General features: G+C 43.7%; 1 protein-coding gene across 9 annotated transcripts in view; it reads left to right on the forward strand.

The window, feature by feature from the left end:
* Positions 1 to 25190, forward strand: part of EEF2K (eukaryotic elongation factor 2 kinase) — a 44881-nt gene extending 19691 nt beyond the window's left edge. For 6 of the 9 annotated variants that reach the window (XM_083474310.1, XM_083474308.1, XM_083474309.1 and 3 more), the window contains 15 exons: positions 2724 to 2784; positions 4250 to 4287; positions 4603 to 4774; positions 6018 to 6167; positions 7266 to 7398; positions 7780 to 7907; positions 8789 to 8990; positions 10098 to 10156; positions 12071 to 12148; positions 12940 to 13002; positions 15258 to 15392; positions 16792 to 16980; positions 19160 to 19284; positions 19827 to 20005; positions 21065 to 25190. In XM_083474310.1, the coding sequence (XP_083330436.1) occupies positions 2724 to 2784; positions 4250 to 4287; positions 4603 to 4774; positions 6018 to 6167; positions 7266 to 7398; positions 7780 to 7907; positions 8789 to 8990; positions 10098 to 10156; positions 12071 to 12148; positions 12940 to 13002; positions 15258 to 15392; positions 16792 to 16980; positions 19160 to 19284; positions 19827 to 20005; positions 21065 to 21174 (1822 nt within the window). In that variant the 3' untranslated portion in view covers positions 21175 to 25190. The remainder of the gene's footprint in view (positions 1 to 2723; positions 2785 to 4249; positions 4288 to 4602; positions 4775 to 6017; positions 6168 to 7265; positions 7399 to 7779; positions 7908 to 8788; positions 8991 to 10097; positions 10157 to 12070; positions 12149 to 12939; positions 13003 to 15257; positions 15393 to 16791; positions 16981 to 19159; positions 19285 to 19826; positions 20006 to 21064) is intronic. The other 3 variants (XM_083474315.1, XM_083474314.1, XM_083474316.1) reach the window with 1 other exon arrangement.
* Positions 25191 to 25549: the final 359 nt, after the last annotated feature.

The raw sequence follows: 25549 nt of genomic DNA on the forward strand, positions 1-25549 counted from the left end.
ACGCGCACACACATCCTTGAAACTATAGTTTTTACCCTTCACAGAGCTACAATTCTCAGCTCCCTTAACAAACCAGAGTTTCCAGGATTCTTAAGGGGGTGGGAATGTGCTGTGAATGTGCTCACAGAGGTCTGGTCTCAGCACGGCTGATGGTGTTTGCTGTGCTGATCCTTTAAAGGAAAAAATAATCCACATTCTTGTACTTACAAGGGAAAGTAGAAACTATTTCAAGTATTGTGCAGTGCGCGCCCCAAACCCTTATGCACAGTCACATGTGGCTCTGCAGAAATTTTAAGGACAGAAAGAGACAGCATTTCTCCCTAGCTGGTGCCAAAGATATGCAGATGATGGCTATCTGTCTCTGGCAACTTGCTGTTTCAGCTGAACTGGAAGCGTGAATCGACCAAAACCCGCAGTGAAAACAATCACACAACTAAAGCAAGGATGTTGTTCTCCCCTTCACAGTTGGAGGGAAGGTGGGGGGGGAGGGAACTCCTAAAATCTTTGTTTCTTGTTCAACCAAACAGTGATTAAGGGTATTGAAACTGGGCAGTGGTTTGTATAGCCAAATATTGTTTTCTCTCTCAGCTTCCATCCGTTGAATTTTATTTCACTGAGAGGAAAACAGAATTGCATTCTTCCCTTCAGAGTTGTTGTTATATATATTTAGTAGCTGATTTACTCACAAAAATGAGTCAAATTGATTTACAAACACAATAGGAATACTAAAACCAATTATGATAAACAGAATCAACAAAAATCTAACAAACACGTCTATTTGTTTTATCCTGTTCCAACCAAAGAGGCCACAAATACTTACAAATGCCTCAAACGAGGGGGTGGAAACCTGGGTAAAACTCCTCTCCCCCCCCCCGGCTCCTAAAACTAGCTAAAGAGTGTTCCAGGCAAGCCTGGGGGGGCATTTCACAAGCAGGGAGCCACCACCGAAAAGCCCCTTCTTGTGTTACCATAAATCTCCTTTGAAGGGGGAACATGGAGAAGGGCCTCAAATGATGATCACAAATATTTTTCTGTCACTTTTAAAAAACTGATGTTTTTCATTTTTAATGTTGTGTATGTGTGTGTTTAAATTGCTTAATGTTGTTTCTGTGAGGCTCCTTGAAAGGGCTTGTTTTTTGTCTTGAAATAGAGCGTAAGTGTATCGAAATAAACAAACAGCGAACGATTCATTATTACTTCTACTTTGACCCCTACCTCCAGAAGGTTATCTTCCAAAGTATATATGTATATATTAATACGTAAACACGCATAACTCCCTTGGGTGGGGTACACAGATAATATCCCAATAGGCCAAATGACTTGGTAGAAAGTGAAATAGCAGTTTTGCTAGGCAGCCTGCCAAGGAAAAATTGCTGCTCCTGCCCTTAAAACAGTGGCATGTGGCTGTACCTAAGGGCATGTCTGAATTATTTGCCCCTTGTATACTTAGTCCCGTTTTCATTTGTCCCTCTTTGTTTCTGTACTGCTCTTGCTTATTCACACTAGCAGGCCAGCCGCCAGCAGACAGCACGCTCAGGGAATTGCTAGGACTCCAACCTCTAGGCTAACCCACGACTGACTCATGTCTTTAGCATTTTTCTCTCTCTCCCAGACCTTCCAGCCAGCTTTTTTTGGGAGACGTGAGACAAGAGCAGGGACATTTCTCTTCCACTCTCTGTGGGTTTCCCAAGAAGTGTCTGGTTGGACACTGTAGAAAGTAGGATACCGGATTCTGTCAGCCATCAGTCGGACCCATAAGGGCTCTTCTTGTGTTCTTAATTTTTGTTGACTACTGTAATTCGCTCTACATGGGGCTGCCCTTGAAACTGTCCCACAAACCCCAGCAGGTGCAGAATGCTGCAGCGAGGCTCCTCACGGGGTCCCTGCCATGGGAGCATATTCACCCAGTGCTTTACCAGTTGCACTGGCTCCCGGTGGAGTATAGGGTCAGGTTCAAGGTGCTGGTCTTGACCTTTAAAGCCTTTTGTGGCTTAGGGCCCTCGTATCTATGGGACCGCCTCTCCTGGTATGCCCCGCAGATCCATGAATAACCATAGTTTAGAGGTCCTGGGTCCTAAGGAAGTCAGACTATCCTCCACCAGGGCCAGGGCCTTTTCAGTGATGGCTCCGACCTGGTGGAATGCTCAGTCCCCTGAGACTAGGGCCCTTTGGGATTTAACCTCCTTCCGTCAGGCCTGTAAGACAGAGCTATTCCGCCTGGCCTTTAATTTGAATTCAGCCTGATCTTTTATTTCCCTTCTCTTCCCTCCCCCTCCTCTTTTATGAAGATCACCCACTCTGAGACCCCACAGCTAAGTCTCCACTGACCTCCTCGCTGGCCCAAGTAGGACCAATTCAGCCAGCTAGCCCTGGGGATTATCGAATTGATTGTTGAATTTTATTGTTATTCATGTTTTTATACCCTATTTTATGCTGCTTTTATAATTAAGTGTTTTAAAGTGTTTTAAATTTGTTGTTAGCCACCCTGAGCCCGGTTTTTGAACTGGGAAGGGCGGGGTATAAATAAAAATTTATTATTATTATTAATAATTTCCCACAATGCCCCTGATGTGGCATCACACTGGGGCACTGTGGGAAATTCAAAAGCGAAAAGCAGACCTTCTCCATTTAAAGCCTGGCAGTGTGGTTAAAACAAATAATAGTTTCTTTTTCTTCCTTGGTGATTTTTAACTATCAGACCCATGTTGTTTCTTACTTGGCAGATACAATGCTGTTACTGGAGAGTGGGTCGAGGATGAGGTTCTGATCAAAATGGCTTCACAGGTGAGAACTTTGTGAATTCTTGGCTTCCGGTCCCACCTGCCTTAATGGAGGCAGCCCCACAACGGCGGGGGATTGTCGGCGAGTTTATTTATGGCATTTTAAAAGTCCCACTCTTCTTCCAGGATGCATATTAGCCCCCCTGCTTTATCATCAAAACAGCCCTGCAAGGTTAGATTGGGCCAAGAGTTAGTGATTGGCCCAAGGTTACCTGGTGAGCATTATGGCTGAGTGAAGACACGTGCCTGAGTCTCCCCTACTCCTTTTCTAGCCATTTAACCTCCACAGTGTTGTGTAATGGTTAGAGTGTTGGACTAGGATCAGGGAGACCCAGGTTCGAATTCCCTCTTGGCCATACGGAGCTTGGGCCAGTCACTATCTCTTAGCCTAAGCTACCTCACAGGGTTGTGAGGATAACATGGGAAGGAAGAGAAATGTGTATACCGCTTTGAGCTCCTTGGAGGAAAAGTGTGGAATAAATCCAATAAATAAATAAATGGGAGTTTGTACTGAGCCTGTTGTTGCTTCAGACTGCTCCATTCTGAAAATACTTTCCCACAGAAAACATTTATATTCAACAGGGAGTTTGCCCCTTTTTGGCCGGGGAGGGCAGTAGTCTCCTGTCTCTCACCTGCCAAGTCTATTTCAGAGTCTCAGTACTGAATCTGCACATTACCTGTTTTGACTGGGATGCTTAACCCTTCCCACACCGGCTAATTTTCTCAAGCAAATAAATGCCTTCCCATGATTTTTCCTCTCAGATCACCTTCCCATCTCAGAGCCCAGTTAAGGGTGAAAGTGAATTAATCACATCTGGGAATTAATAGCATCTTGAAGGGGAAACTTGCTGAGAAGAATTGGATGGGGGGCACTCATTGCTTCCTTCCCACCAATTCTAGCCTGCAGCTCAACCTCCAAAGCAATTAAAAAGCTTCTGTTTGTGAGCTATGATAAAAAAATAAGTGTACCCCTTCTAGGGCTTAACTCACACTTAAGATAAAAGGCGCTGTCTACATATTACAGAATGCTATGAAAAGAGGCCATTAACTCCCACTTTAGCTTTTTCTTGCCCTCCCAGTAAATTTAAAATACAGTAAAGTAACCTAGTTCAGGGGTTTTTTTTCACTTGATGAGCGTGTTTTCACATCGTTTGATTTTTATATTGCTCTTTCATTATGGGCTGGGCTGTTCTTTACTGTTGCAAATGGCCGCTCTGAGTAATATGAGTGCATTAGAAGGGCAGGAATCAGGATATAAATATTTGAATACACATGTAAGGAACACATGGACTTGGAGAGCGTATTTCCAGTACGGATGCTTTAGCTGTTGTGACAGTTCTCTGCATTCTCAAAAGGATGCCTGCAGCTCGTAGGATTTTCTTTCAGTTACTGGGAGTACAGGCAGAATTTTTCAAATACAAATAACCTTTGGATGAGTAACGATTGATCATATTTATATTGATTTTCAGCCTTTTGGCCGTGGAGCAATGCGGGAATGCTTCAGAACGTAAGTGTATCTCTGCTTATAAATATTCTTGGGCTGTACTTTGCAGGATGGGAGATTGAGCCTAAAAGCCATGAAATGAAAACAATCAGGGCCAGAGAGAGAGAGAGAGAGAGATGTGGGGCCACATTTGGCCCTAGATCTGAGATTCCGCTTTCTTGCCCTACAGGCTATGGGGTGAGAACCCAACGAATATAATAATGTCACCATATTGCAGAAATTATCTTGGCTCCCATGCTATCATGTTTTCAAAGAGCATTAAGTTCAATTCCCCCCCCCCCCCTATTCCTTGTTCTCTCTTGGTCTTTGGTCTTGCAGGAAAAAGTTATCTAATTTTTTACACACTCATAACTGGAAAGGTGCCTTCAACTATGTTGCCAAGAGATACATAGAAACCGTCAACCGGGATGTCTACTTTGAGGACGTGCGACTCCAAATGGAGGCCAAGCTGTGGGGAGAAGAGTATAACCGTCACAAGCCCCCCAAGCAGGTACCTTGTTCTAAGTCGGTGAGCAAAACACCACCCCCACCACTCAGGGGAGGCAAACAGTTCATTGAGTTTCTGAATTAATGCCGGTTTATTACGACGAATAAATCCATGACCATTTCACTGGCAGCTTAATGTAAGTTGAATTCTGTGGCGATCACACACAGGGCCCACGGACGTTTGACGGTCTATTGACCCTGTGCCGCCACTGCAATTGCTTTTTCCGCTGCCACCACCCCATATCTCACAGGGACACACGGAGTCCAGTCAGTTGTTAACATAAACAAATAATCAAGTTTATTTTTAGATGCAGGAACAAGCTTATGGTTTCAGTTAGTTTTTCTTGACAGTTTCTTCATCTTAGTTCCTAACAACTCCAAACTGATTTTTCCATCTACCTATCTGACTCCACCTAACAATTCCTCTCACTCTCTCACAATACAACTCTACCAACCCACTTCCTATTCCTCCCTCTTCCTTCTTCAACACCCAAACCTCAACTCTCAACTCAACTAACCCAACGGACTCAACTGACTTTCAAAACCTCCCACTCTAACTTTTATTCCCCCCTTGCATTCTCACTGGCCAATCACATCACACCTATTTTAACCCTTTCCTTATGACCCATCCAAGGAGGCAAACGCCTCAAATTCCAAAAAATGCAGTCAGTGGAACTTGCTGCGATTTGTCTTACACAATGGAGTGTGTAACACGGGCAACGTTCCTGATGGACTGGGCGCAAAGAGTAATTTATAACTAGCTGCAATTTCCTCTGTTCTTTAAATAGAAACTTGAATAGTTTTTAAGTGAAGGCACTTAGCCCTTCTGCCCAAATGCCATAAAGCACACCAGCAATTCTACTCTGATTTCAGGAAACGGATCCTCACCATTTACCTGCATACGTTTATTCTGGGAACTATAAGTCCCGTCAGGGGAAAAGGCAGGGTATAAATAAATACCGGTATATAATAATAATAATAATAATAATAATAATAATAATAATAATAATAATAATAGCAAGTTTGCCCCTCACAGAACTACAGTTCCCAACACCCACAACAAACTTCAGTTCCTACAATTCTTTGGGGGGGGGAGTGTGCTTTGAATATACTTTGGAAATATGGTTTGTATGCTGCAGCCTGTGTTCCTTTATAGCCTCCTTTTTTGGTCAGAGTTTACCATTTGACGGGAATTGTGTGGGGAGGGGCACCCTCACTGTTTCTTCTAAACTTCCTTGCTTCCTCAGGTGGACATAGTCCAGACCTGTATCATTGAAATGAAGAACAGACCTGGCAAGCCCCTGTTCCACCTGGAACATTACATCGAGGGCAAATACATCAAGTACAACTCAAACTCAGGATTTGTGCGAGACGACAACATCCGCCTCACCCCGCAGGTGAGACTTTCTTGATAACTGGATTAGTTTTAGTGAGCTAGCTGTGGGCCTTTTTGGCCTGAGCTGCCTGTCACCAGAGGCAGTCCAGATGCAGACGCCCAGCCCCAAGTGTCCAGGCAGGGGTCAAGATTTGAGGCAGTGATTGGAAAAGTCGAGCAGCAGCTTAGGCTCTGTCCTCAAAAAAGAAGACCAATGTCACTCTGAGATAAGAGCTTTACAGGGATTGGCCCCACTTGAGGTCACCTCACTGAGTGACCCGGCAAGCTGCTCCTACAGTGTAGATGGCGCTCACACTTTTATGGCTATCCCTGCTTTGACTTCCTGTCTCTGAACTGGAGACTATCTACATGAACACTCCCTGATGCTTGATAGGCCTGGTAGTTGGGGCTCTGTGACATTGCTGCCCTTGTAATGTTTCTTTCCTGAGTTATTCTAGCTTGCCAATCTAATGCCCCTTAAGCTTTTATGGTTCGAGCTTTCAAGGTTCTGTTACTTTTTAGTTAGGAAAAGCGAAAGTAGAGAGAGAACATCTACACTGTAGGAGCAGCTTGCCGGGTCACCCAGTGAGGTGACCTCTGAATTCCTGCAGAGCCCCTCTATTCAGCATAGATTAGGTGTTCCCAAACAGAGGTCCACAGACAAGCTTCATTCAGGTGGTTCACGCCGTGTCCGTGAATTTGTGGCTGAAGATGGGAAACAGCGCATCCATCCCTTGAAATATTCCTCTTAGCTTCCAATTGCATTTTTATTGCTCCTGTTTCCTGTATTGTATCTTACTGTATTTCAATTTGCGTTCTGCAGAACCCAAATTGAAACACAGTAAAATGCAATGCGTGGGAAATAAACGAAGCAATGAAAATGCAATTACAAATCACATGGCATCTAGCACAGAGCATTGCAATTGCTGCAGCCAGGCAGAAAATCAGTAAGTGTTCCTTCAAGAACCTCCGCAATTCTCAAGTGGTTGGGGGTGCGTGTGTGTGTGGAAGTGGGAACTTTGAGAACGCCTGGGGTAGACAATGCTGAACTAAATGGACCAGTTGGTCTGACTAGATATAAGGCAGCTTCCTACGTTGCTAAGTTTACAATTTCCTGCAGGCTTTTAGCCATTTCACGTTCGAACGCTCGGGACACCAGCTGATTGTCGTTGACATCCAAGGAGTCGGAGATCTTTACACAGACCCTCAGATCCACACAGAGAGTGGCACAGACTTTGGCGATGGCAACCTAGGTAAAATCTGGCCTGTCGTTTTTGTAGCTTTGGTAGTTCGCTAGTGAAGCGATTCATAGAATCATGGAATCGTAGATTTGGAAGGGGCCCTGAGGGTCATCTAGTCCAACCCCGAAGTGCTGACGGGCTTTGGGGCCAATGCCGAGGCAAACTGCCCCTTACGTTGCAGCCATTGATCAAGGAGCCCTAATAATGTGGTTCCTTGTGGCATATTTCCCTTAAATAAAATACCATGACCCTGTTTAAACGTGCCATTATTCATGTGCAACATTTTGAAGTCCCAAGGTGTTTTGACAACAGTGAGAGATGCCTGTTTCTGCACAATTTCAGGGGGAGGATGTAGAACTTTGCGTGCTGAAATTCTTCTTTTGGTACCCTCAGGTGTGCGAGGGATGGCCTTGTTCTTTCATTCTCATTCCTGCAACAAGATTTGCAAAAGCATGGGACTGACACCTTTTGACCTCTCCACCAAAGAGAAAGATGCCTTATTTCGAAGTAATAAATTGCTTGTAAGTGCTCCCTCTTGTACCGCTAAACTGTGACCCATTTTGCTATCATATCCAGGTCTGCTTCTACATCTAAACAGCTAAGCAGCATCTAATCACTGCTGTTCCATTTGAGCTGGAAATGGAGCGTATAAATTAAAATGATGCCTCTGGTTATTCAAGAAGCAGTTTTGTTGCGCACCCCCCCCCCCGCCTCTGCCATGGTCCTGGCTCTGCTGTTCGCATTGGAAGGAAAGCTCTCGTTTCCACCAGTGCAGTCTTTCTTCCCAAAGCATATAGCACCCAACTGACATTGGGACAATTTTACACCTTTGTCCTTAAGGGGTAAAATTCCTCTTACTCCAGGCACAGAACTTGCTATTTTCTATTTTCTAACCCATTCTCACAATTTCTAATTGCATAAATAAGGACACAGCCACATCGTATGTGGCTTTCCCAAAATAATCCCAAACACTGTGGTGCTAGGAATCCTAGCTCCGTGGGAAAGGAACTACAGTTCCCAGGATTCTTTTTTTTGGGGGGGGGGAGCCATGTGTTTTAAGTATATTGTGTGGATGTGATGCATCGAGTCTAGTTTGGGCCCTGGGTCTGTTTCAGATGTTTTCCTTCATTGTCCCCAGTCTACAACTTCCCTTGAAATGGCTGGTGAGGACAGGGCAGCTCTTTATGACTGCATAACAGCAGCATTTCCCCTGCTGACTGGGGCTGATGGGAGTTGTAGTCCACAATACCCAGAGGGAACCAAGTTGGAAAAGGCTGCATTGGGCCCGCCATGCCTGGAACGTGTCACTGGATCGTGGCTTGTCTCTTCAAATGCTGTGAAGAGAAAACGGGAACCTGATATCTGAGGCACTTCATGTGGCGTTTTGTTTTGTTTTGCCAAGGAAAATGCTCAGACCGTTCTGCGAGGCACAGAAGAAAAATGTGGCAGCAGCCGTGTCAGAACCGTCTCTGGCAGCCGGCCTCCTCTGCTTTTCCGTTTGTCCGAAAACTCTGGAGATGAGAGCATGAGTGATGTGGCCTTCGACTCGTTGCCCTCTTCACCTTCTTCAGCGACACCCCACAGCCACAAAACTGAACATCTGAGTAAGTGATATATAGGGTTGTCGGAGGATTCTGGCTCACTCGGCATATAGGGATGGGCCTGCCCATTTTGGCCACCCCAGACCATGCACGGATTGGAACAAATGCATGTGGATTTCCCCCCTATATTCTATGAACCGATACATGCATGCGTTGCAAAAACACAACTGATATACCTACAAGCTGTGCTTCCTTTATTTTTAAAACATTTTACAGCTGCTTCGAGCAGTTGGTAGCTTCAGTGTATTCACATGGTAAAACAATATTTTATAATGCTCCCAGGAAGCCAGTGTATGTCTTAAACAAAGGGAAGGTTCTATATTTCATAGAATCATAGAACTGTAGAATTCAAAGGGCCGTCTAGTCCAAACCTGCAATGCAGGAATCTCTTTTTTCAGACACCTTGCTGCTGATTTTCTCTCACTTTACTTTTTAATTTGTATTTTATTATGTATTTCCAACTGTTCTAATTGTATTCATGTAAGTTTTTTGTTTTTACCTTGTGCGGATAGCATTGATATTTGTGTTCGGTGTTGTAAACTGCAGGCTCTTCCACACTTGAGTTTGCCCTGCTGCTTCCCTGCAGAAACCCACAATTTAGTGCTGAATCGGAATAAACCTGCAAGCAGGTTTTCCAGAGAAAATGGTTGGTTTTCTGAGGGCAAGCAGCAGGGCAAAGGCAGAACCGCCCAGCTCTGTGCTTTCTAGGCATGGGACAAGCAGAAGTGTGGTCTTTTGACAAATGGCAGTATATAATTTTTTAAAATTTATTTCTAAAGTGCAGGGGAAGTGTATGAAGAAAAAGATGGCTGCCCTCTGTGTGCCTTTGGGGGCTGACATCTTTTTCCCCCTGTACCAGATCCCTGGTAGTCTTATTGGAACACTGAAAATGAAAAAACACCACCACCGATGACTGCTCCTTTTCATGGGGAGTTTAATTTGAGCCTAAACAGGCTTTGTGCATCTTCCCTTTTCCATCGGTGATGCACAGCGCAGGTTGCCAATCAGTTGTACCTTGGTCCCGTTTTAGGTCTAGTTGTTCTGGCCCTGAGATATTTTGTGAATCGAGACTATTGCCATTGAGTTAATGCGTAACATTTTGCCCCCTAGACTGGCCGGTATTCAATGAAGTGGATAACTTGGTTCATGATGGCCTTGACAATCAGCGGGTAAGTGCCAAAGTAGATGTGATTGTGGCAGTTGTGTGTGTGTGTTTAAGTGTGGAACGTCACATAGACAGACACCTTGTGGGCCTCTATGAGACCAGGATGCTGGTTTAGATAGGCTTTTGAACTGATCTAGCAGGGCTGCTCTGATGTGCTTAAGAGCTGCCTCAGCCACACAGAAAGATTGAGATAGGAATCTGATTTTAAAAGCAAACAGGCCTGTACCTGGGGAGTGCAGTATCCTCATCTCACCTTTCATTTTGTCCCCCCAGCCCCTCTCCCCAAGTGCTTTTCTTCCAACCAGAGCTACTGTTTCTGTGGCAGGGATTGCTATCCTTTTTTGGGCCCATGGGCACACATGCAAACTGGATAAACTGTTGTGTGCATCGTTTGCATGCTTCCAACATGCACTCATGCCCTGCAACCATGCACACACATGCAGACTCATCTCCCACCAGCATTTATGCTTGGAAAAAGTGTTTTTGCTACTCTCCCCCCAATCCTAATTTACGGGTGGGGGGGTGGGTAGAAATATCTTCTGGACGAATGAAGATGGTGAGGCAAGATACAGTCATACCTCGAGCTGAATGCGCTTCGGGTTGAGCGCGTTCGAGTTGTGCTCCGCGGCAACCCGGAAGTAACGGAGCGCGTTACTTCCGGGCTTCGCCACATGCGCAGACGCTCAAAATGATGCATGCGCGGTAGCGGTGAAACACGACCTGTGCACACACCGTCGCATCTTGCGTTCCGTTCAGGATGCAAACGGGGCTCCAGAATGGATCCCGTTTGCATCCCGAGATACCACTGTATAATCTTTATAATCCTGAATTCAACAAGGTGGAGTGGGGTAGGTGCCTGCATGCCCTAGGGACAACCTCTGAGAACACATGTGAACTCACAAGCCCCACAGTGGTGACCCCTTGTCAATGTGATTTCATCAGTTCTCATGTATTTAAACATGGGTGTCGGTTTGCCATGTCCAGTTTGAGCCCAACATTCCATGCAGAAGGCCTGTATAAGCTTTAACTGTTTCAATTTAAATATGAGCTCGAAGACACTGTACTCCATACAGTGTTTAGGCTTTTAAAAGTATTTATTTTAGTTTTCTGTGGCTGATTTCAGTTTCAAAACGTAATAAAAGCAAAAAACAAATGTAATGTAAGACCCTCACTCTTGTTCCATGCAATTGTAAAATGCCACAAAACTCTCCTAGTCAGAAAGGAGAAGGATGTTGAAGAATTTCAGAAAAAGGAGCGGAAATGGCTCGTGTTCGCATATTTAGCTCGTGTCCGGAAAGGAAATCAATATGGTGAATATGATCGGTATTTGCTGCCGCCGTTGCTTTCAGTCAGCAAATGATATTAATTGATTATGCCTCCGTTGCATTGGGTTTCCTTTGCACTGAAATGAACAGGGTGGTATAACATAATTACATAAATTATAAAAGTTATTTTGCCACAACAAACAGTGAGGCTGACCTGTGGTGGAACGGAAACTGTTGCATGTAACGAATACAGTGTGGAATGGAAAATAAAGCCGTCTTGCATCCCTGCTCTAGAGCAAACATCGTATCTGTGGTGGGCATTCATTTCAGTATAGACTTAGCAATCTGTAGTATAGACAAGCAGGGATCTTTATTACCTGCTGCTGCTTCTATACACACACACACACACACACACACTCACACTTTTTCCCAGTCATCTTGATTTTCCATCATTGTGCCACTAGTTTCGCGAGCTAGTTAGGAATACTCTTTTCGTGTCTAGTTTGTTGTGTTGAGAAAACAAGGTGCAAAGCTGCTATATGACTGTCCTGGAAGGAAATAGCCGAATTTATAAAGCAGGAGTATTTGTACTGCCTTTGCACACTGAGAGTTTAGAGAAAGTACTGGCATTGTATCCTGTTTTTTCTCCGTAGGACTCTGAAAATGGAGGTGACAGTGGATACCCCAGCGAAAAGAGGAGTGAACAAGAAGACATGGATCACCGAGAAAAAGTAATGCCTTTTCCCTCCAGAGTGAATAAGCCTTCCCCTTGCCCCCTCATCCTGTTTTGTATTATATAACCCATATATAATTTGCTGCTTGTTTTTCATTCTGTGAATTTGAATTGTGAGCAGAAGCTCACAGCACGCAACTGGGAGAGTATCAAGCTGTAATTTAAGGGCACCATGACTTGTAGGTCTGGAAAAGGTAAACTGAAGTTCCCAGGATTCTTTGTGGGAAGTCAAGTGTGCTTAAATGCATAGTGTGATTGCAGCCTACATGAAAGAAACGCCATGTTGTGACAGGTGCCTGTCTCTATCCACCTCTCTTTTTCCTGACCTTAACATCAGCGGAAAGAGGACAGGAGGAGTGTGGCAAAAAGGAGGGGGCAGACTTCTCTGCTCACCTATGGGCAACTGCTAGTCACCCCAGGTGAGGTAGGAAGGGACACACTTCATGTCTCTTCCAGCTATCGTTATAAGAACCAGTGCTTCCCCCCCCCTAGAAAAATAGGCCGGTACCATGAAGTTGTTACAGTAAGTGCCCCACTTTTTAACAACATAAAAGAGGTGCCAGTACTTCATACCCTTGAGTAACCCCTGAAAAAAAGCACTGATAAGAACTTAACATCATTTTTACTCGTTTTCTGCTTCCCTATTTGAAATATTTAACTTTACTCATATTGAAATGACTGCATCACTCCAAAATCTTGGGAAAGGGGATTGTTTCCTAACGCTGCAAAGGTTCCTAGCAAAATGTGAGTCATATTCTGCACCTTTCTTTTCTTTTAACATCAATGTAGGGGCATTCCAATTGCAACCGGAGACACGAACCTGACGAAGACAGTTTGGGCAGCTCTGCACGGGTAAGTACAACATAAAATGTCTTCAGGCAATAGCTGATTGCTGTGGTTTGGTCCTTAAATATCATATGCATATTAATGAGCTTAGCTTTTCTCGGAGTAATATTTCACCCTGACTTTTTAATTTCTTTTCCTCCCTAATTAGAGAAATGCTGTTGTAAATAAATCCTCTGTGACCACTAAAACCAGTCTTCAGAGCAAACTGGTGATTCTGCATGAATATTTCAGTTACATGCTGTTATTTGCTTTAACTTTTCCCCCTCTGTTTGGTTTTGTTTTCATTCTGTTCTGCTGTTGCTGCTCTGTCCACACTATTTGAATGTTTCTCTACAAAAGGCTCCAGATCTTGGAGTATGCAAAAGTCTCTCATTACTGCTGCTCTTTTTATTCCATATTTCCTTCTATTATTATTGTTAATTCAAATGAAACTTCTTTTGATGCGTTCATTCATTCATCCTTAGTCTTGATTTTCAACAGCAATTTTTTTAAAAAACCTACCAGCTCATTCTAAACTAAAAGAAAGATAAGCTAGTTGAAGCTTAGGGTTTCCATATTTCCTGACACCCGCAAAGTATATTTCCTGACACCCGCAAAGTTGTTTAGCTTTTTGGGGGAAACCTTCCCCCAAAATAGTGATTTTAAGCTTCTGGAACCGTTTCTGCTGCTTTTTCCATCACATTGCCATACATCTGGGTTTTCCCTGACATTTTGCTGATTTGGCGAAATTCTCCCATGACATCATTTATACACCCCCTAACCAGGACGTGTCAGGAATTTTCCTGGCGTATGGCAAGCCTAACTGAAGAGTTCTTGTAAGCTGTAAATCTCTCTGAAACAAAGGTATTGTTTCTAGCTGTAAGAAGCAGCTAGAGGATGCTGGCAAAAGAGAAGTCTTAATTAAAATACAGATTCATTTGTTTTTAACTGCCAGAAGAATTGTGAACAACTTAAAATGGCTGAAAATAGGCATTTGCCATTCATTGGCGGAAGTTTCCAGGCATCTGTACTGATGGGGACAGATGGACACATTGAAATTACCATGTTATTGCCAAGCCGCAGTCTGAGACTTGAAGAGAACAGCATGCTGTTATCTAGCCTGCCTTTGCCTGCTTATCCGCAGCATTTCAAGAGAGATTGTTTCAATTGTTACTGTCCTGTTCCTGCTTTCCTCAACCTGGTTCCCTTCAGGTGCTTTTGACTGCACTTTCCACCAGCCCTAGGCAGCATGGCCTTCGATGGTGGCGGTTGTATTCCAAAACATCCAGAGGGTGGGAACGTTTGGGGAAGGCTGATCAGAGGGCTTAAGCATGTGCCTTGATGTGTCGTCCCCACTCCCCCCAAATTTCTACATAATGCATTTCCTGCATTGCAGGGTATTGGTCTAGATGACACTTGGGATCTCTTCCTGAAAATGGTTCCTTGCCTTTCAGGCTGCTGTGGTTTTAAGGCTATTGTTTATTCCAATTACTATCATTTATTTCTCACTATTCCTGACCCACCTGAGTTCTAGTCGGTTTTCACTAGGGACCGAGCCTTTAATGAGGCAAACCCTGTATTCTAGAACTCCCTGCCAGTGAAGTTTTTCAGGAACCATCCCTCCCATCCTTTAGACATCTTTTGAAAACTTTTTTGTGTGCAGACAGGCATTTATAACATTTTTTCTTTTAACCAATCAGTATATTTTTAATGCTGTTGAACCGCCCTGAGATGGATGAAGGGCAGTAGACAAATCTAAACAACAACAATAAAAATAGAGATGATTATTTATTGATATATTTTTTTAGTGATTCTTAATGGCTCTTTTGTTGATACTATCCTTGTACATAACCTTGCAATGCTTTTATGCAAGTGTGGGTTATGAATTCAGAAAGAAAAAAGGACCACAAAGATGTCTGGGGTACCGGTGGCGAAAGCTTCTCAGGACACTTTCCAGGCCTCTGATTGTGTAGTGCAGCATTAAACCAGGAGTTTGTGGGTGTGACCTGCCTGTTCTCCAAAGTTGCTAGAAATTCTGGTTGCGGGCAGAGAGTTAGGTGTTGATGTTGTTTTCACCCCTTTGCTGCCATGCACATTTCTGTTTTGAAAAGCCCAACTATAAAGGTTTGCTGATCCAAACTCATGGGACAAGAGGGATCTATCCGTTGGCGCTGTTTGTTTAGATAGGGCGGCACGCGCTCTCTCTTTTTCCTTTTCTTTTTCTTCCTTCTTTTTCTTTTTACGTTTCAAACTCAAGTCACGATGCATTCGCCCTGTTCTAGGTCAGTGTGGAGAAATGGAATCTCTACAACGCTTCCAGAGTTCACATTCACAGACCCTCCTGTGTGGCGGTGGAAGTGCAGAGACTCAATGCCTTGGAGCTTGAGAAGAAAATTGGGAAGTCCATCCTTGGGAAGGTTTGATCACCACGCAGTCTCTTGCATCCGGCAGGCACCAAGTATCACCTGAGCCCGATGGCTCACTCTGCAGAAAGAACGAGGGTTTTCACATAAATTGCTTGTCTCCTTAAGTAAAGAGGACCAGCCTGGTTCTAGGGCCAGAAAAAGGAATAAACTTGTAATCTGTGCATCAACTAATACTTAATTTTCCATTGACAATGCATTTAAACTTACTGGGTGACTATGGAGTTGTCAGCGTTGCCAGGGATAGGACAATTTAGATTAGAGAAAGGGCATCAGAGAAAGGAGTTAAACACCTCCCTCTTAGAGCCGCAGTCTTCCAAACTGCTCAGTGAGACTAAAGATTAGTAAAGCAAAACAAAAAAAAAGTTTATTTTGGCCTTAATACTCAGGGATGAGCTGCTGATATTTCCTCAGGGGCAGCAAATGGCTAGATTTATTTTTCCCCTGGGGAGTGCTTCATAGTACCGTATTTTTTGCTCTATAAGACTCACTTTTTCCCTCCTAAAAAGTAAGGGGAAATGTGTGCGCGTCTTATGGAGCGAATGCAGGCTGCGCAGCTATCCCAGAAGCCAGAACAGCAAGAGGGATTGCTGCTTTCACTGTGCAGTGATTCCTCTTGCTGTTCTGGCTTCTGAGATTCAGAATATTTTTTCTTGTTTTCCTCCTCCAAAAACTAGGTGCGTCTTGTGGTCTGGTGCGTCTTATAGAGCGAAAAATACGGTATTTTTGAGGAGGCTTAGTATTGGCACCCGGCACCCATGGGCAGCTGTTCATCCATATTACAGCCTTTTGAGGACTGCATTCAAGGGGAGCAAGAGGATCTGTGCAGGGCACCAACAATGAAGCCGTGTCTGTCCGTACAGCCTCAGTTGCAGTGCAGAAGTGACTTTGAAAGCATTCAAAATGTGCTGTTCCTTCCTCTGGTTAGCATGGGTGTTCCTCTGAGACAAGCTAAATACATGGTGGCGTTAGGTGAGATAGAGCATGCATTTGGAGCCCGCTTCACACATCACTCTTTTCTCCAGCTTGAATAGGAGGGAGGGGGAAAATATCCCAGGCAGTACTAAGATAGCCCTGTGAATCCACTTCCAGGAATTTCCCTTGCTGGCTTTTAAGGTTAAGAAATTGCTTCAGGATTTCACGGAACAATGCCCAGTGTTCTAGGTTCTTCTGGTGTGGCGCCATTGCTAACACTAAGCATGGTGTGGATGTGCTCAGCCCCCTAGATGGGAGACCACTATCAGTTCCATGTAAGAGCAGACATAACGTACATAATCATAAAATGGTTCCTTGAAGACGTTTTGCAGAACTGAACAGGCCATCGGGTTATTCTTCATTGGGCCATCTTCCTTTCTGATTTCTTCCGTTCTCTTGATGTCTCTCTGTCTCACAGGTGCACTTGGCCATGGTTCGTTATCACGAAGCGGGCCGTTTCTGTGAGAAAGACCAGGAGTGGGATGAGGAATCGGCCATTTTTCACCTGGAGCATGCAGCTGACTGTGGAGAGCTGGAAGCCATTGTTGGCTTAGGGCTCATGTACTCCCAGCTGCCCCATCACATTCTCTCTGAGGTCACACTAGAGGTAAGCGAGGCAGTGCTTAAAGTTGCCAAAACCTGGAGAGGAAACGGGGCTCCTGCATGACCATTCCCGCACCTCTGGATTCGTGTTTGAACACAGAAACAAGTCAGGGATGTTGGCTATTGTAGCAGCGGATTTTTGTAGCAGGGGATTGAACCAGATCACCTTTGGGGACGCTTCTGACTCTTGTGAATCACATTTGTCTGTACACTTTAAAATGTGAAGTGTTAATGAGACCAACACACGTACTGTGGTACATTTGAGTGAATGAATTTTATTATTACAGTCGCAGACCAGTTCTGCCTCACTTACAATATCAGGAAAATCATAAAACACAACAGGAATACATTGAATTGCAACTGGGTATAACAGAGACAATTCAGATCTAGTGACAGTTAAAAATATATATTAAATCTTGATCACTAAAATATAACCTAAAATTATCATTTAAAACCTTAATCAAGCTTGTTCCCTAAGTTTTATGGCAGTTGCACATATTTTGGCCACCCTTAGCGTGATCTCTAGATCCTTGTCCTCTACCAGGAATTTTAGACATTGAAGTTTGGACCCATTTAGAGATTTTTGTATAACAGGAGTGATAAATACAGTGGTGCCTCGCAAGACGAAATTAATCCGTTCCGCGAGTCTCTTCGTCTTGTGGTTTTTTCGTCTTGCGAAGCACGGCTATTAGCGGCTTAGCAGCTATTAACGGCTTAGCGGCTTTAAGAAAAAGGAAACAAACTCGCAAGAACTTGCAAGACGTTTTGTCTTGCGAAGCAAGCCCATAGGGAAATTCATCTTGCGGAACGACTCAAAAAACGGAAAACTCTTTTGTCTAGCGAGTTTTTCGTCTTGCGAGGCATTCGTCTTGCGGGGCAGCACTGTACCAAGCGTATATCCCCATAGAAACAGCAGCGTAAAAAGACATGAGAGACAGTTTCTACCTCCATCAATCCGCAGAGACAGACTCGTTCCACGTATGGTTTACCCTCGAATCTGCCCTGTAATAAGGCAGATGGCAGCACGTTGAATCTAGCAAGGGTAAATGACCGTCTGTGGTACATTTGGGTAATTTTAGAGGATCTAAAGAGGGGAGGGGCTCTTTAGATGCTAATGTATCGTACTGCTTTTATTTCAAAATACTGTTGAGGGGACCCTTGTGCTCGTTCTGTTGAGCTGGGCTCTGGATGTTGCTCCAGAGCCTGACCCTGGCAGAGGCGCTGCCCATGTATCTTACAAATATTGTTGTTGAGCCCTGATTTGCTGCCCAGGAGGCAGTTTGCTCTGCATTGTGTGTGGAAGGCTCCCTGTCCCCTTGAAAGGGAACGATGCCAACAGCTTTCCTCACGTTAGCTGTCACATTCAGCATTCCACAAATGCAGCATCTCTTCCTGGCAACCTGATAGCCAGCTGCAGTACAGTAAGACAGACCCCCCTCCCCAAATCTCTTATTTATCTGTGGTACACACAGAGGACATTTGGTGAGGTGGGGTGGGGGTTGAGCTGGGAAGAGGGCTTGTGGGGAGGAGCTAGGAGTAAGAAACTGGTTGAGCTTTTCCCTGAGCCTTCTGCACGTTCCTACCACTCCAGGGTGGCGAAAACTTTATGGGCTCCTGACCTTACAGGTCCTGCAGTTGCCCACTCTGTCCCTTCACCACCCATCCGTTCCATATCTTTAATTAAGATGATAATACACAATGTTCCAAGGGATGCGGGTGGCGCTTTGGGTTAAACCACAGAGCCTAGGACTTGCTGATCAAAAGGTCAGTTGTTCGAATCCCCACAATGGGGTGAGCTCCTATTCCTCGGTCCCTGCTCCTGCCAACCTAGCAGTTCAAAAGCACATCAACACGCAAGTAGATAAATAGGTACCGCTCCAGCGGGAAGGTAAACAGCATTTCTGTGCGCTGCTCTGGTTCGCCAGAAGTGGCTTAGTTGTGCTGGCCACATGACCCGGAAGCTGTACGCAGGCTCCCTTGGCCAGTAAAGCGAGATGAGCGCCACAACCCCAGAGTCGGCCACGACTAGACCTAATGGTCAGGCGTCCCTTTACCTTTACCTTACACAATGTTCCAGTAGATTAAGATCCCATACAAATATCTCTTGACCCTAGATCAGCTTTTTCTACAAGCAGATATGACAACTATGATAATTGCTGGTTATCCTCTTTTTGCTTTTACAGGACATCAAGGAAAATAGAAGCAAAGGGTTTGATTATTTACGCAGAGCATCAGAAGCAGGAGACCGTCCTTCCATGATTCTTGTTGCTAGAGCATTCGATACAGGCATGAACCTTCCTCCTGACAGGTACTATTTTGTTAAGGGTCTCTGACAAGTGGCAGGTGTGTGTGTGTGTGTGTGTGTGTGTGTGTGTGTGTTGATTCTTAAATCACTTTAGGAATTGTAGCTTTTAAGGGGAATAGTGGTCTCCTAACAACTCTCAGCACCCTTAACAAACTACAGGTCCCATCATTCTTTGCGGGAAGCCATGACAGTTTAAAGTGGTACCATAGTGCTTTAAATGTATGCTGCCATTTCTTTTCTCACTCTCTCATTCTGCCACGTTTTTCTCCTTTTGGCCACCACTTCTTTTCCGTCTCTCTTATTGCCACATTCCTCCCTTTCTCTCTGTGCCATCTCCGTTTTAACCCACATGAAATAGGCCGAAGCCTGCATGAAATTAGGGCACTTTTCCGAGAACAGATTGCCCACCCCTGTTGCAGAGTTTGGCAGATCGAATAACAAGACTCAGCAGGATGCAAGATAAAATCTTTAAGCAGCTCCAAATGTATATCCCCCCCCATTATCCTTGGAGTTTTCCATGATTGATTTGTTGTTTAATTACTCAGATGCCGGGACTGGAAGGAAGCCATACATTGGTACAATTCGGCATTGAACATGACAGATTACGACGAAGGAGGGGAATACGATGGGACCCAGGATGAGCCCCGGTATCTACTCCTGGCAAGGGAAGCCGAGATGTTGATGACTGGAGGGTTTCATCTAGACAAGGACCCACAGAAATCAGGTACAGTTCTGGCTTTCTTTTTTTTCCTTTATAACTTTCTGTGTTTCATCTGTGCGTGTCTTTATTTTTATAAGCTGCCTTGAATCCAATCGTTCAAGACTTACACTTCTCTGAATTCTGCAGTGCAGTTCTCCAGTGAGGGAATGTGTACAAAAATGCATATACCGAGGGAGCGTTTGCATAGAAATGCACATCTCAGTGAAAATAATATACAAAAATGCTTTCGTATTTGTTTTGTATGTGTTAGGCAAAATTGCGTGCATGTGAACGTTAGCAGAAACTTGCATTCATTTGCATTCATTCAAATTTCAAGAGGATTTTTGTTAAAATCATGAACTGATGTGGAAAAGGGGAGAAGTAAACCTAGGATTGAAAAAAATGAAAAACAGAGACAACCCGCAACTGACAGATCCATGCATTCCTATTTGGAACTGCCTTTCATGTGATCCTTCATCCTGTTTTCTTTAAAAATAATAATTTTATAATAGTACAGAAGGAACATTAAAACAAACAAACTGATATAAACACACAAAACATTCCAAAGATCACATTGAGAAAATGACTACACAGGTGAACCACACATCCTCATTACACACTTTGAAAAGTATACATTTATAAATGCCAAATGTGTAGCATCAAGTGCAACAGTGAAGTTAACAACAACCTTCTTTAAACCTTGGAGAAATTCTGGGACGTGATATCTAAATAAAGAAAATCTGGAGTATTGAGATAGCATACCTCTCCAAAAAGAAAAGTGAATAGGAGGTTCTTCTGTTGAGGAATTAATGAAAGAAATGGAAACTACGCATCATAAAATTTATCTCAGCTACAGTTGTCTCTGACTACTCAGCAATGTTGTGTTAATTTGCCTACAAGCGCAGCCTTCCAAAGCCTATCATACCAGTTTTGCATAGTTAACAAACGATGGCTTCTCCGTAACAGTGGGATCTCCACCTAGGCTCCTTCCAGGAAACACATTATTGATGACTTAAATTGACATATCCATCCATCTCTTAACTGGAGACATCCTTCATGTGATTCTCCATCCATTTTTCTTAGGTGAGCTGTTTACTGAAGCTGCGGAAGCTGCTATGCAAGCCATGAAGGGAAGATTGGCCAACAAGTACTACCAGAAAGCAGAAGAGGCCTGGGCCATGATGGAGGAATGAAACTTGAACCAAGGCTGTTTCCGTGTGTGTATGTGTGTGTGCGCGCATATCAGTATAGATGCTTTTTTAAAAAAGACTCTACTTTTGTGCAAGGTGCACGGGGGGTGGGAGGAAATTTCAAAAAAGTTTTTTTATGTGGTGTTAACTGATAATTGTGTTTTTCATATGACGATTTTTCTAACTCTGTTGGAACAGAAATACAAAGCAGGAGCGGTGAAATGTACTGTTACTGACATTCAGAGATGCAATATCAGTTGCTGTCGATAATTTTGTACAAATGGTCCAACCAGGGAAGCCTGTCTCTTCATTTGGAAGAAATAAAGCAGACATCCACTTTTATGGCAGGCACAACAGAAAGTTGCTTCATGTTTTACTTCCCTCTTCTGTCTCTGCCTCCCTCTATTAGGAAATGCAGATATTTTTGCATTTGGGTCTCTTTTGTGAGAAATGCATGCTTGTTATTGGTTTGAGATTTGATCCTCCAGTCTAGGACATAATAGATGTGAGGAACTGGGGAAGGTGTACCTTCTATCCCCACAGTTCTTGACTCTATGGTGATGGGCAGGAAGGCAGTCTGGAACCTCCTTCCTTTGAACTTGGAAGAAGCTGTAAACTAGGAATACATCCAAGGGTGATACTTTCTTCATCGTACAACCACTGTTGCCTGTTAATCATGGAGCCAGGATGGTGGTAGACTCCTTGTTCTGTTGCCACAGGGAGCAAACCTTTCCCAATTTCCTGCAGTCTGCTGATTTTGTCCCCCCCCCCCCTCAAGCTTTTAAAATTCTTTGAAAAGAAAAACCCTGAGAAGTGATTCCCTCCAATCTCATCCTGTTCTGTGGTTTAGGAGCCAATTCAAATATTCAAGAGGTCCGTGAGGAACAGTCCTCTTACAGAAATGTTCCACCTCAGTGTTTACATTTGAAAGTGCTGTGTAAGTCTCCCTGCAAACTGAGCTAGAAGCTTTCAGCCTGGTTCATAATCCTTTCATGACTTTGAAGAGTAAGGAGATTATGATGTGATATTTTGATCAATCAGGCAAATGATGTTCCACATTTTGTTTTGAGGAAATGCAGCCTTGTGAGAGAGAACCTGTACCATATGCCTTTCTGTATGTTTGAATAAGTTCTTAATGAACAATGGAAAGAAACCGAAGAACAGGAACAAAATTCTGCTCATGACATGTTGTTGCCAGGTTGTTGTTTTTGTTCATTGTAATAACTCATCTATCCTGAGAAAGGGACCTGGTAAACATGGAATCCTGGGGTTTCATGTCTTAGTGCAATTTAACATGATGGCTTTCTTGACTCTCAGCCTTTACATTAAAACTGGGATACTGTTCAAGTCAAGCTGTCCAAAAAACCAAACTTTGATGGCAGGTGTCGCCTAATAATCCTTGGAGGTATACAGTGCAGAAAAGAACTGATGCCTCCTTATATTCCTCAATTGGCTTTCCAGCACAGATGAGAAGGACAACAAAATAAAGTAGATATAAATCAAGGGTGGGAAACCTTTTCAGACCAAGGGCTTCCATTTCCTCATGGGCAACCTTTGGGTGTCTGCATGGCAGTGCTGGGCAGAGTCAGAGGTGAAAGTGGGCGTAGCAACAGGTGTGGCACTTACCTGTTGTACAGGAGACTACATTTCAGCCACACAAAATCCAGCTATATACATAGACACACACACCCACACCCAAAAACATTTCTCCATCCAGGCAAGCAAGGCACATATTATCACAGTTGAAGGACACATTCTAGCAAGGCAAAAGCACGAAATGATGTGGAGAAGAACATGAGGTGGGTGTATCCTGGGGGACGACGACACACAGCATGGAGAGAATTCAGAGGACCAGGCAAAGCAATCCAGATGGTCACATTTGGCCCCTAGCCCCAAGATTTCCCACTCCTGATATAAATGAATGCAATGGTAGAAAATAAGGGGCTATTTTTGCATATCCTGATGGAAATGAAAGTGTACGGACATGGCTTTCTTATTAGAGCCCTTTCAGAGGAATTGCTTTTTAGCACTTAGCTGGAAGTGAAATTAAAAGGAGATCCAGTATAGCAATTAAGAAGCACTATTATTGTATAGCAATGTCCTTCTCCATAGTCAAGAGCCATCTAATGTTTACTCACAGGTGAGTCCCTTTTCAGCAAAAGGCCTTCTGCAGTGTTAATTAAAAGCTCCTCGCAGGTTTAGCCCATCTTACTGCTTCATGTTCAGTGAACAGGAATTAGTAATGAATTTCCCCTTTAATCAGCTTCTCTGGGAGTGAACTTCAATTAATAGTTTTCTCCTATTTTGTGTGTGATTTTATAGCATAATAGCACTTTAATATCAACGAGATCAATTTGCTATGTTAGCTACCACTGCCACCCTCCACAGAACACACCTGGCTAAATGAGGAACAATTGGGGTACAGTTCGTTACTAATCCACCAGTTGTGCTGAACAGGATGTAATAAAACAGGCAGAGCCTGCACAACTTCCAGTTAAATACACATTTGTCCTTAAAATGCATTGCTTGTGCACACTTGGACAGGGTTTTATTAGTAATATATATCTCGAAAACAGTAAATACAGTGAACTCCCCATGAAAAAGTAAGTGAATAAGGGATGGCTATTTCAGAGAAAAGTTTGGAAGCAACCAAAAATGATCCTAATGTCTCCAAGATTGCAATTTTATGTGGGCTTTCTTGGAAGTAAACCCCACTGAACTTGGAGGGATTTACTTCCCAGTAAGCATAGACGCGGGTGGCGCTGCGGTCTAAACCACAGAGCCTAGGGCTTGCCGATCAGAAGGTTGGTGGTTTGAATCCCCGTGACGGGGTGAGCTCCCGTTGTTCGGTCCCAGCTCCTGCCCACCTAGCAGTTTGAAAGCACATCAAAGTGCAAGTAGATAAATAGGTACCACTCTGGTGGGAAGGTAAACGGTGTTTCTGTGTGCTGCTCTGGTTCGCCAGAAGTGGCTTAGTCATGCTGGCCACATGACCCAGAAGCTGTCTGTGGATGAACACCGGCTCCCTCGGCCTATAGACCACACTCTGCAATACAGTCCTTGCTTATTTGTCTATGCAAATAATGGTTTTGTGCTTTCTTCCATGGTAGCATCACTTTTTCTGCCTGCTTCATTATCATTAGTGACATCTCCATTCCCAGTGAAGTTCCCAGAAGCCTCTAGGCTAATTCTGAAACACAGCAGATTTGATGGTGAATCTCTATCTAGACTACATGCTTTAATGTTCATGCATTTATTTATTTTTTAAAAAAAACCCTACATATAGAAAACTAGATATCAGGGAGAAGGCTAGAACTAGGACCTAGCATCTAGATTTCTACATGCAGAGTAATATTTTATTTTGTATAGAGGAGCACTCAGTCATGTGATCCCGCACCTGCAATCCAAAGTTGCAGACTCCTGACTGCATCTACTGCATGTAACTATTGGGCCTCTGACTCCCCATTCCTTAAGAAAACACTTTTGATGTGACAGCCAGACTTTCAATTAAGTAGCAGACTGTTAATCATTAGTTAATTAACTTTGTCGCCTTTGTACTAAGCCACTTAAGAGATGAAAGCAATTTCTAATAACATCTGCTACTTCACTGCAGAAATATAAGACCTATTAGTAAGTCCCTTACAATGTTCATTCATCTCAGATTTTCATTACGCACCTTAATTTGCCATGTCCGCTCTCTTTGGAGATTTCACTTGTTTCCTGAATCACTAACCTAAAAATCCTGAAATCACCTTCCAGCTGCCACCAGCGCTTCACTTTTGAGATATTCTCCTTCTGGTTTTGATCTTCTTTGGGGCATATTCCACAGCAAGAATTGCTGGAGGGTACTTGATGGTTACGGACAAGTACTCAGAACTTGTTAAAGATTTTGCTGAGCTTGTTGCTAAAGATAAGAGGCTTGAGTTCCTGTATCATGCTTACATTGCCTGACGGAAAGGAAGAAGCACAAAAATGTTGTGATAGGTACATTTTCAATAAATTTATGAGGAAGAATCTTATCCAAAGCTTGTGTCTTTATTTCGGGACTCTTGTGTCAGGAATGTTGACTTCATTATTGATCTGTTTTGCTTTACTATTGGGGATAATTGCATATACACAATTAAACCATATAAGGATTTGAAATTACGGACCATCAGCTGACTATTACAGAAAATCATGTCTGCATGATGGTATGGAAAAGTTTTCAGCAAACATTTAAAGGTGAATATGGAAGATGCCTGCTGTATCACTTAACTGGAAGGGTTGTGCGCTCATCTCACTTAAGAGGCCAGAGGCCAGCACTGTCCGGAGACACTTCCGGGTCACGTGGCCAGCGTGACGAAGCTGCTCTGGCGAGCCAGCACCAGCGCAGCACACG

Source organism: Podarcis liolepis, assembly GCF_965112155.1.
Source record: "Podarcis liolepis genome assembly, chromosome: 14".
NCBI lineage: Eukaryota > Metazoa > Chordata > Lepidosauria > Squamata > Lacertidae > Podarcis > Podarcis liolepis.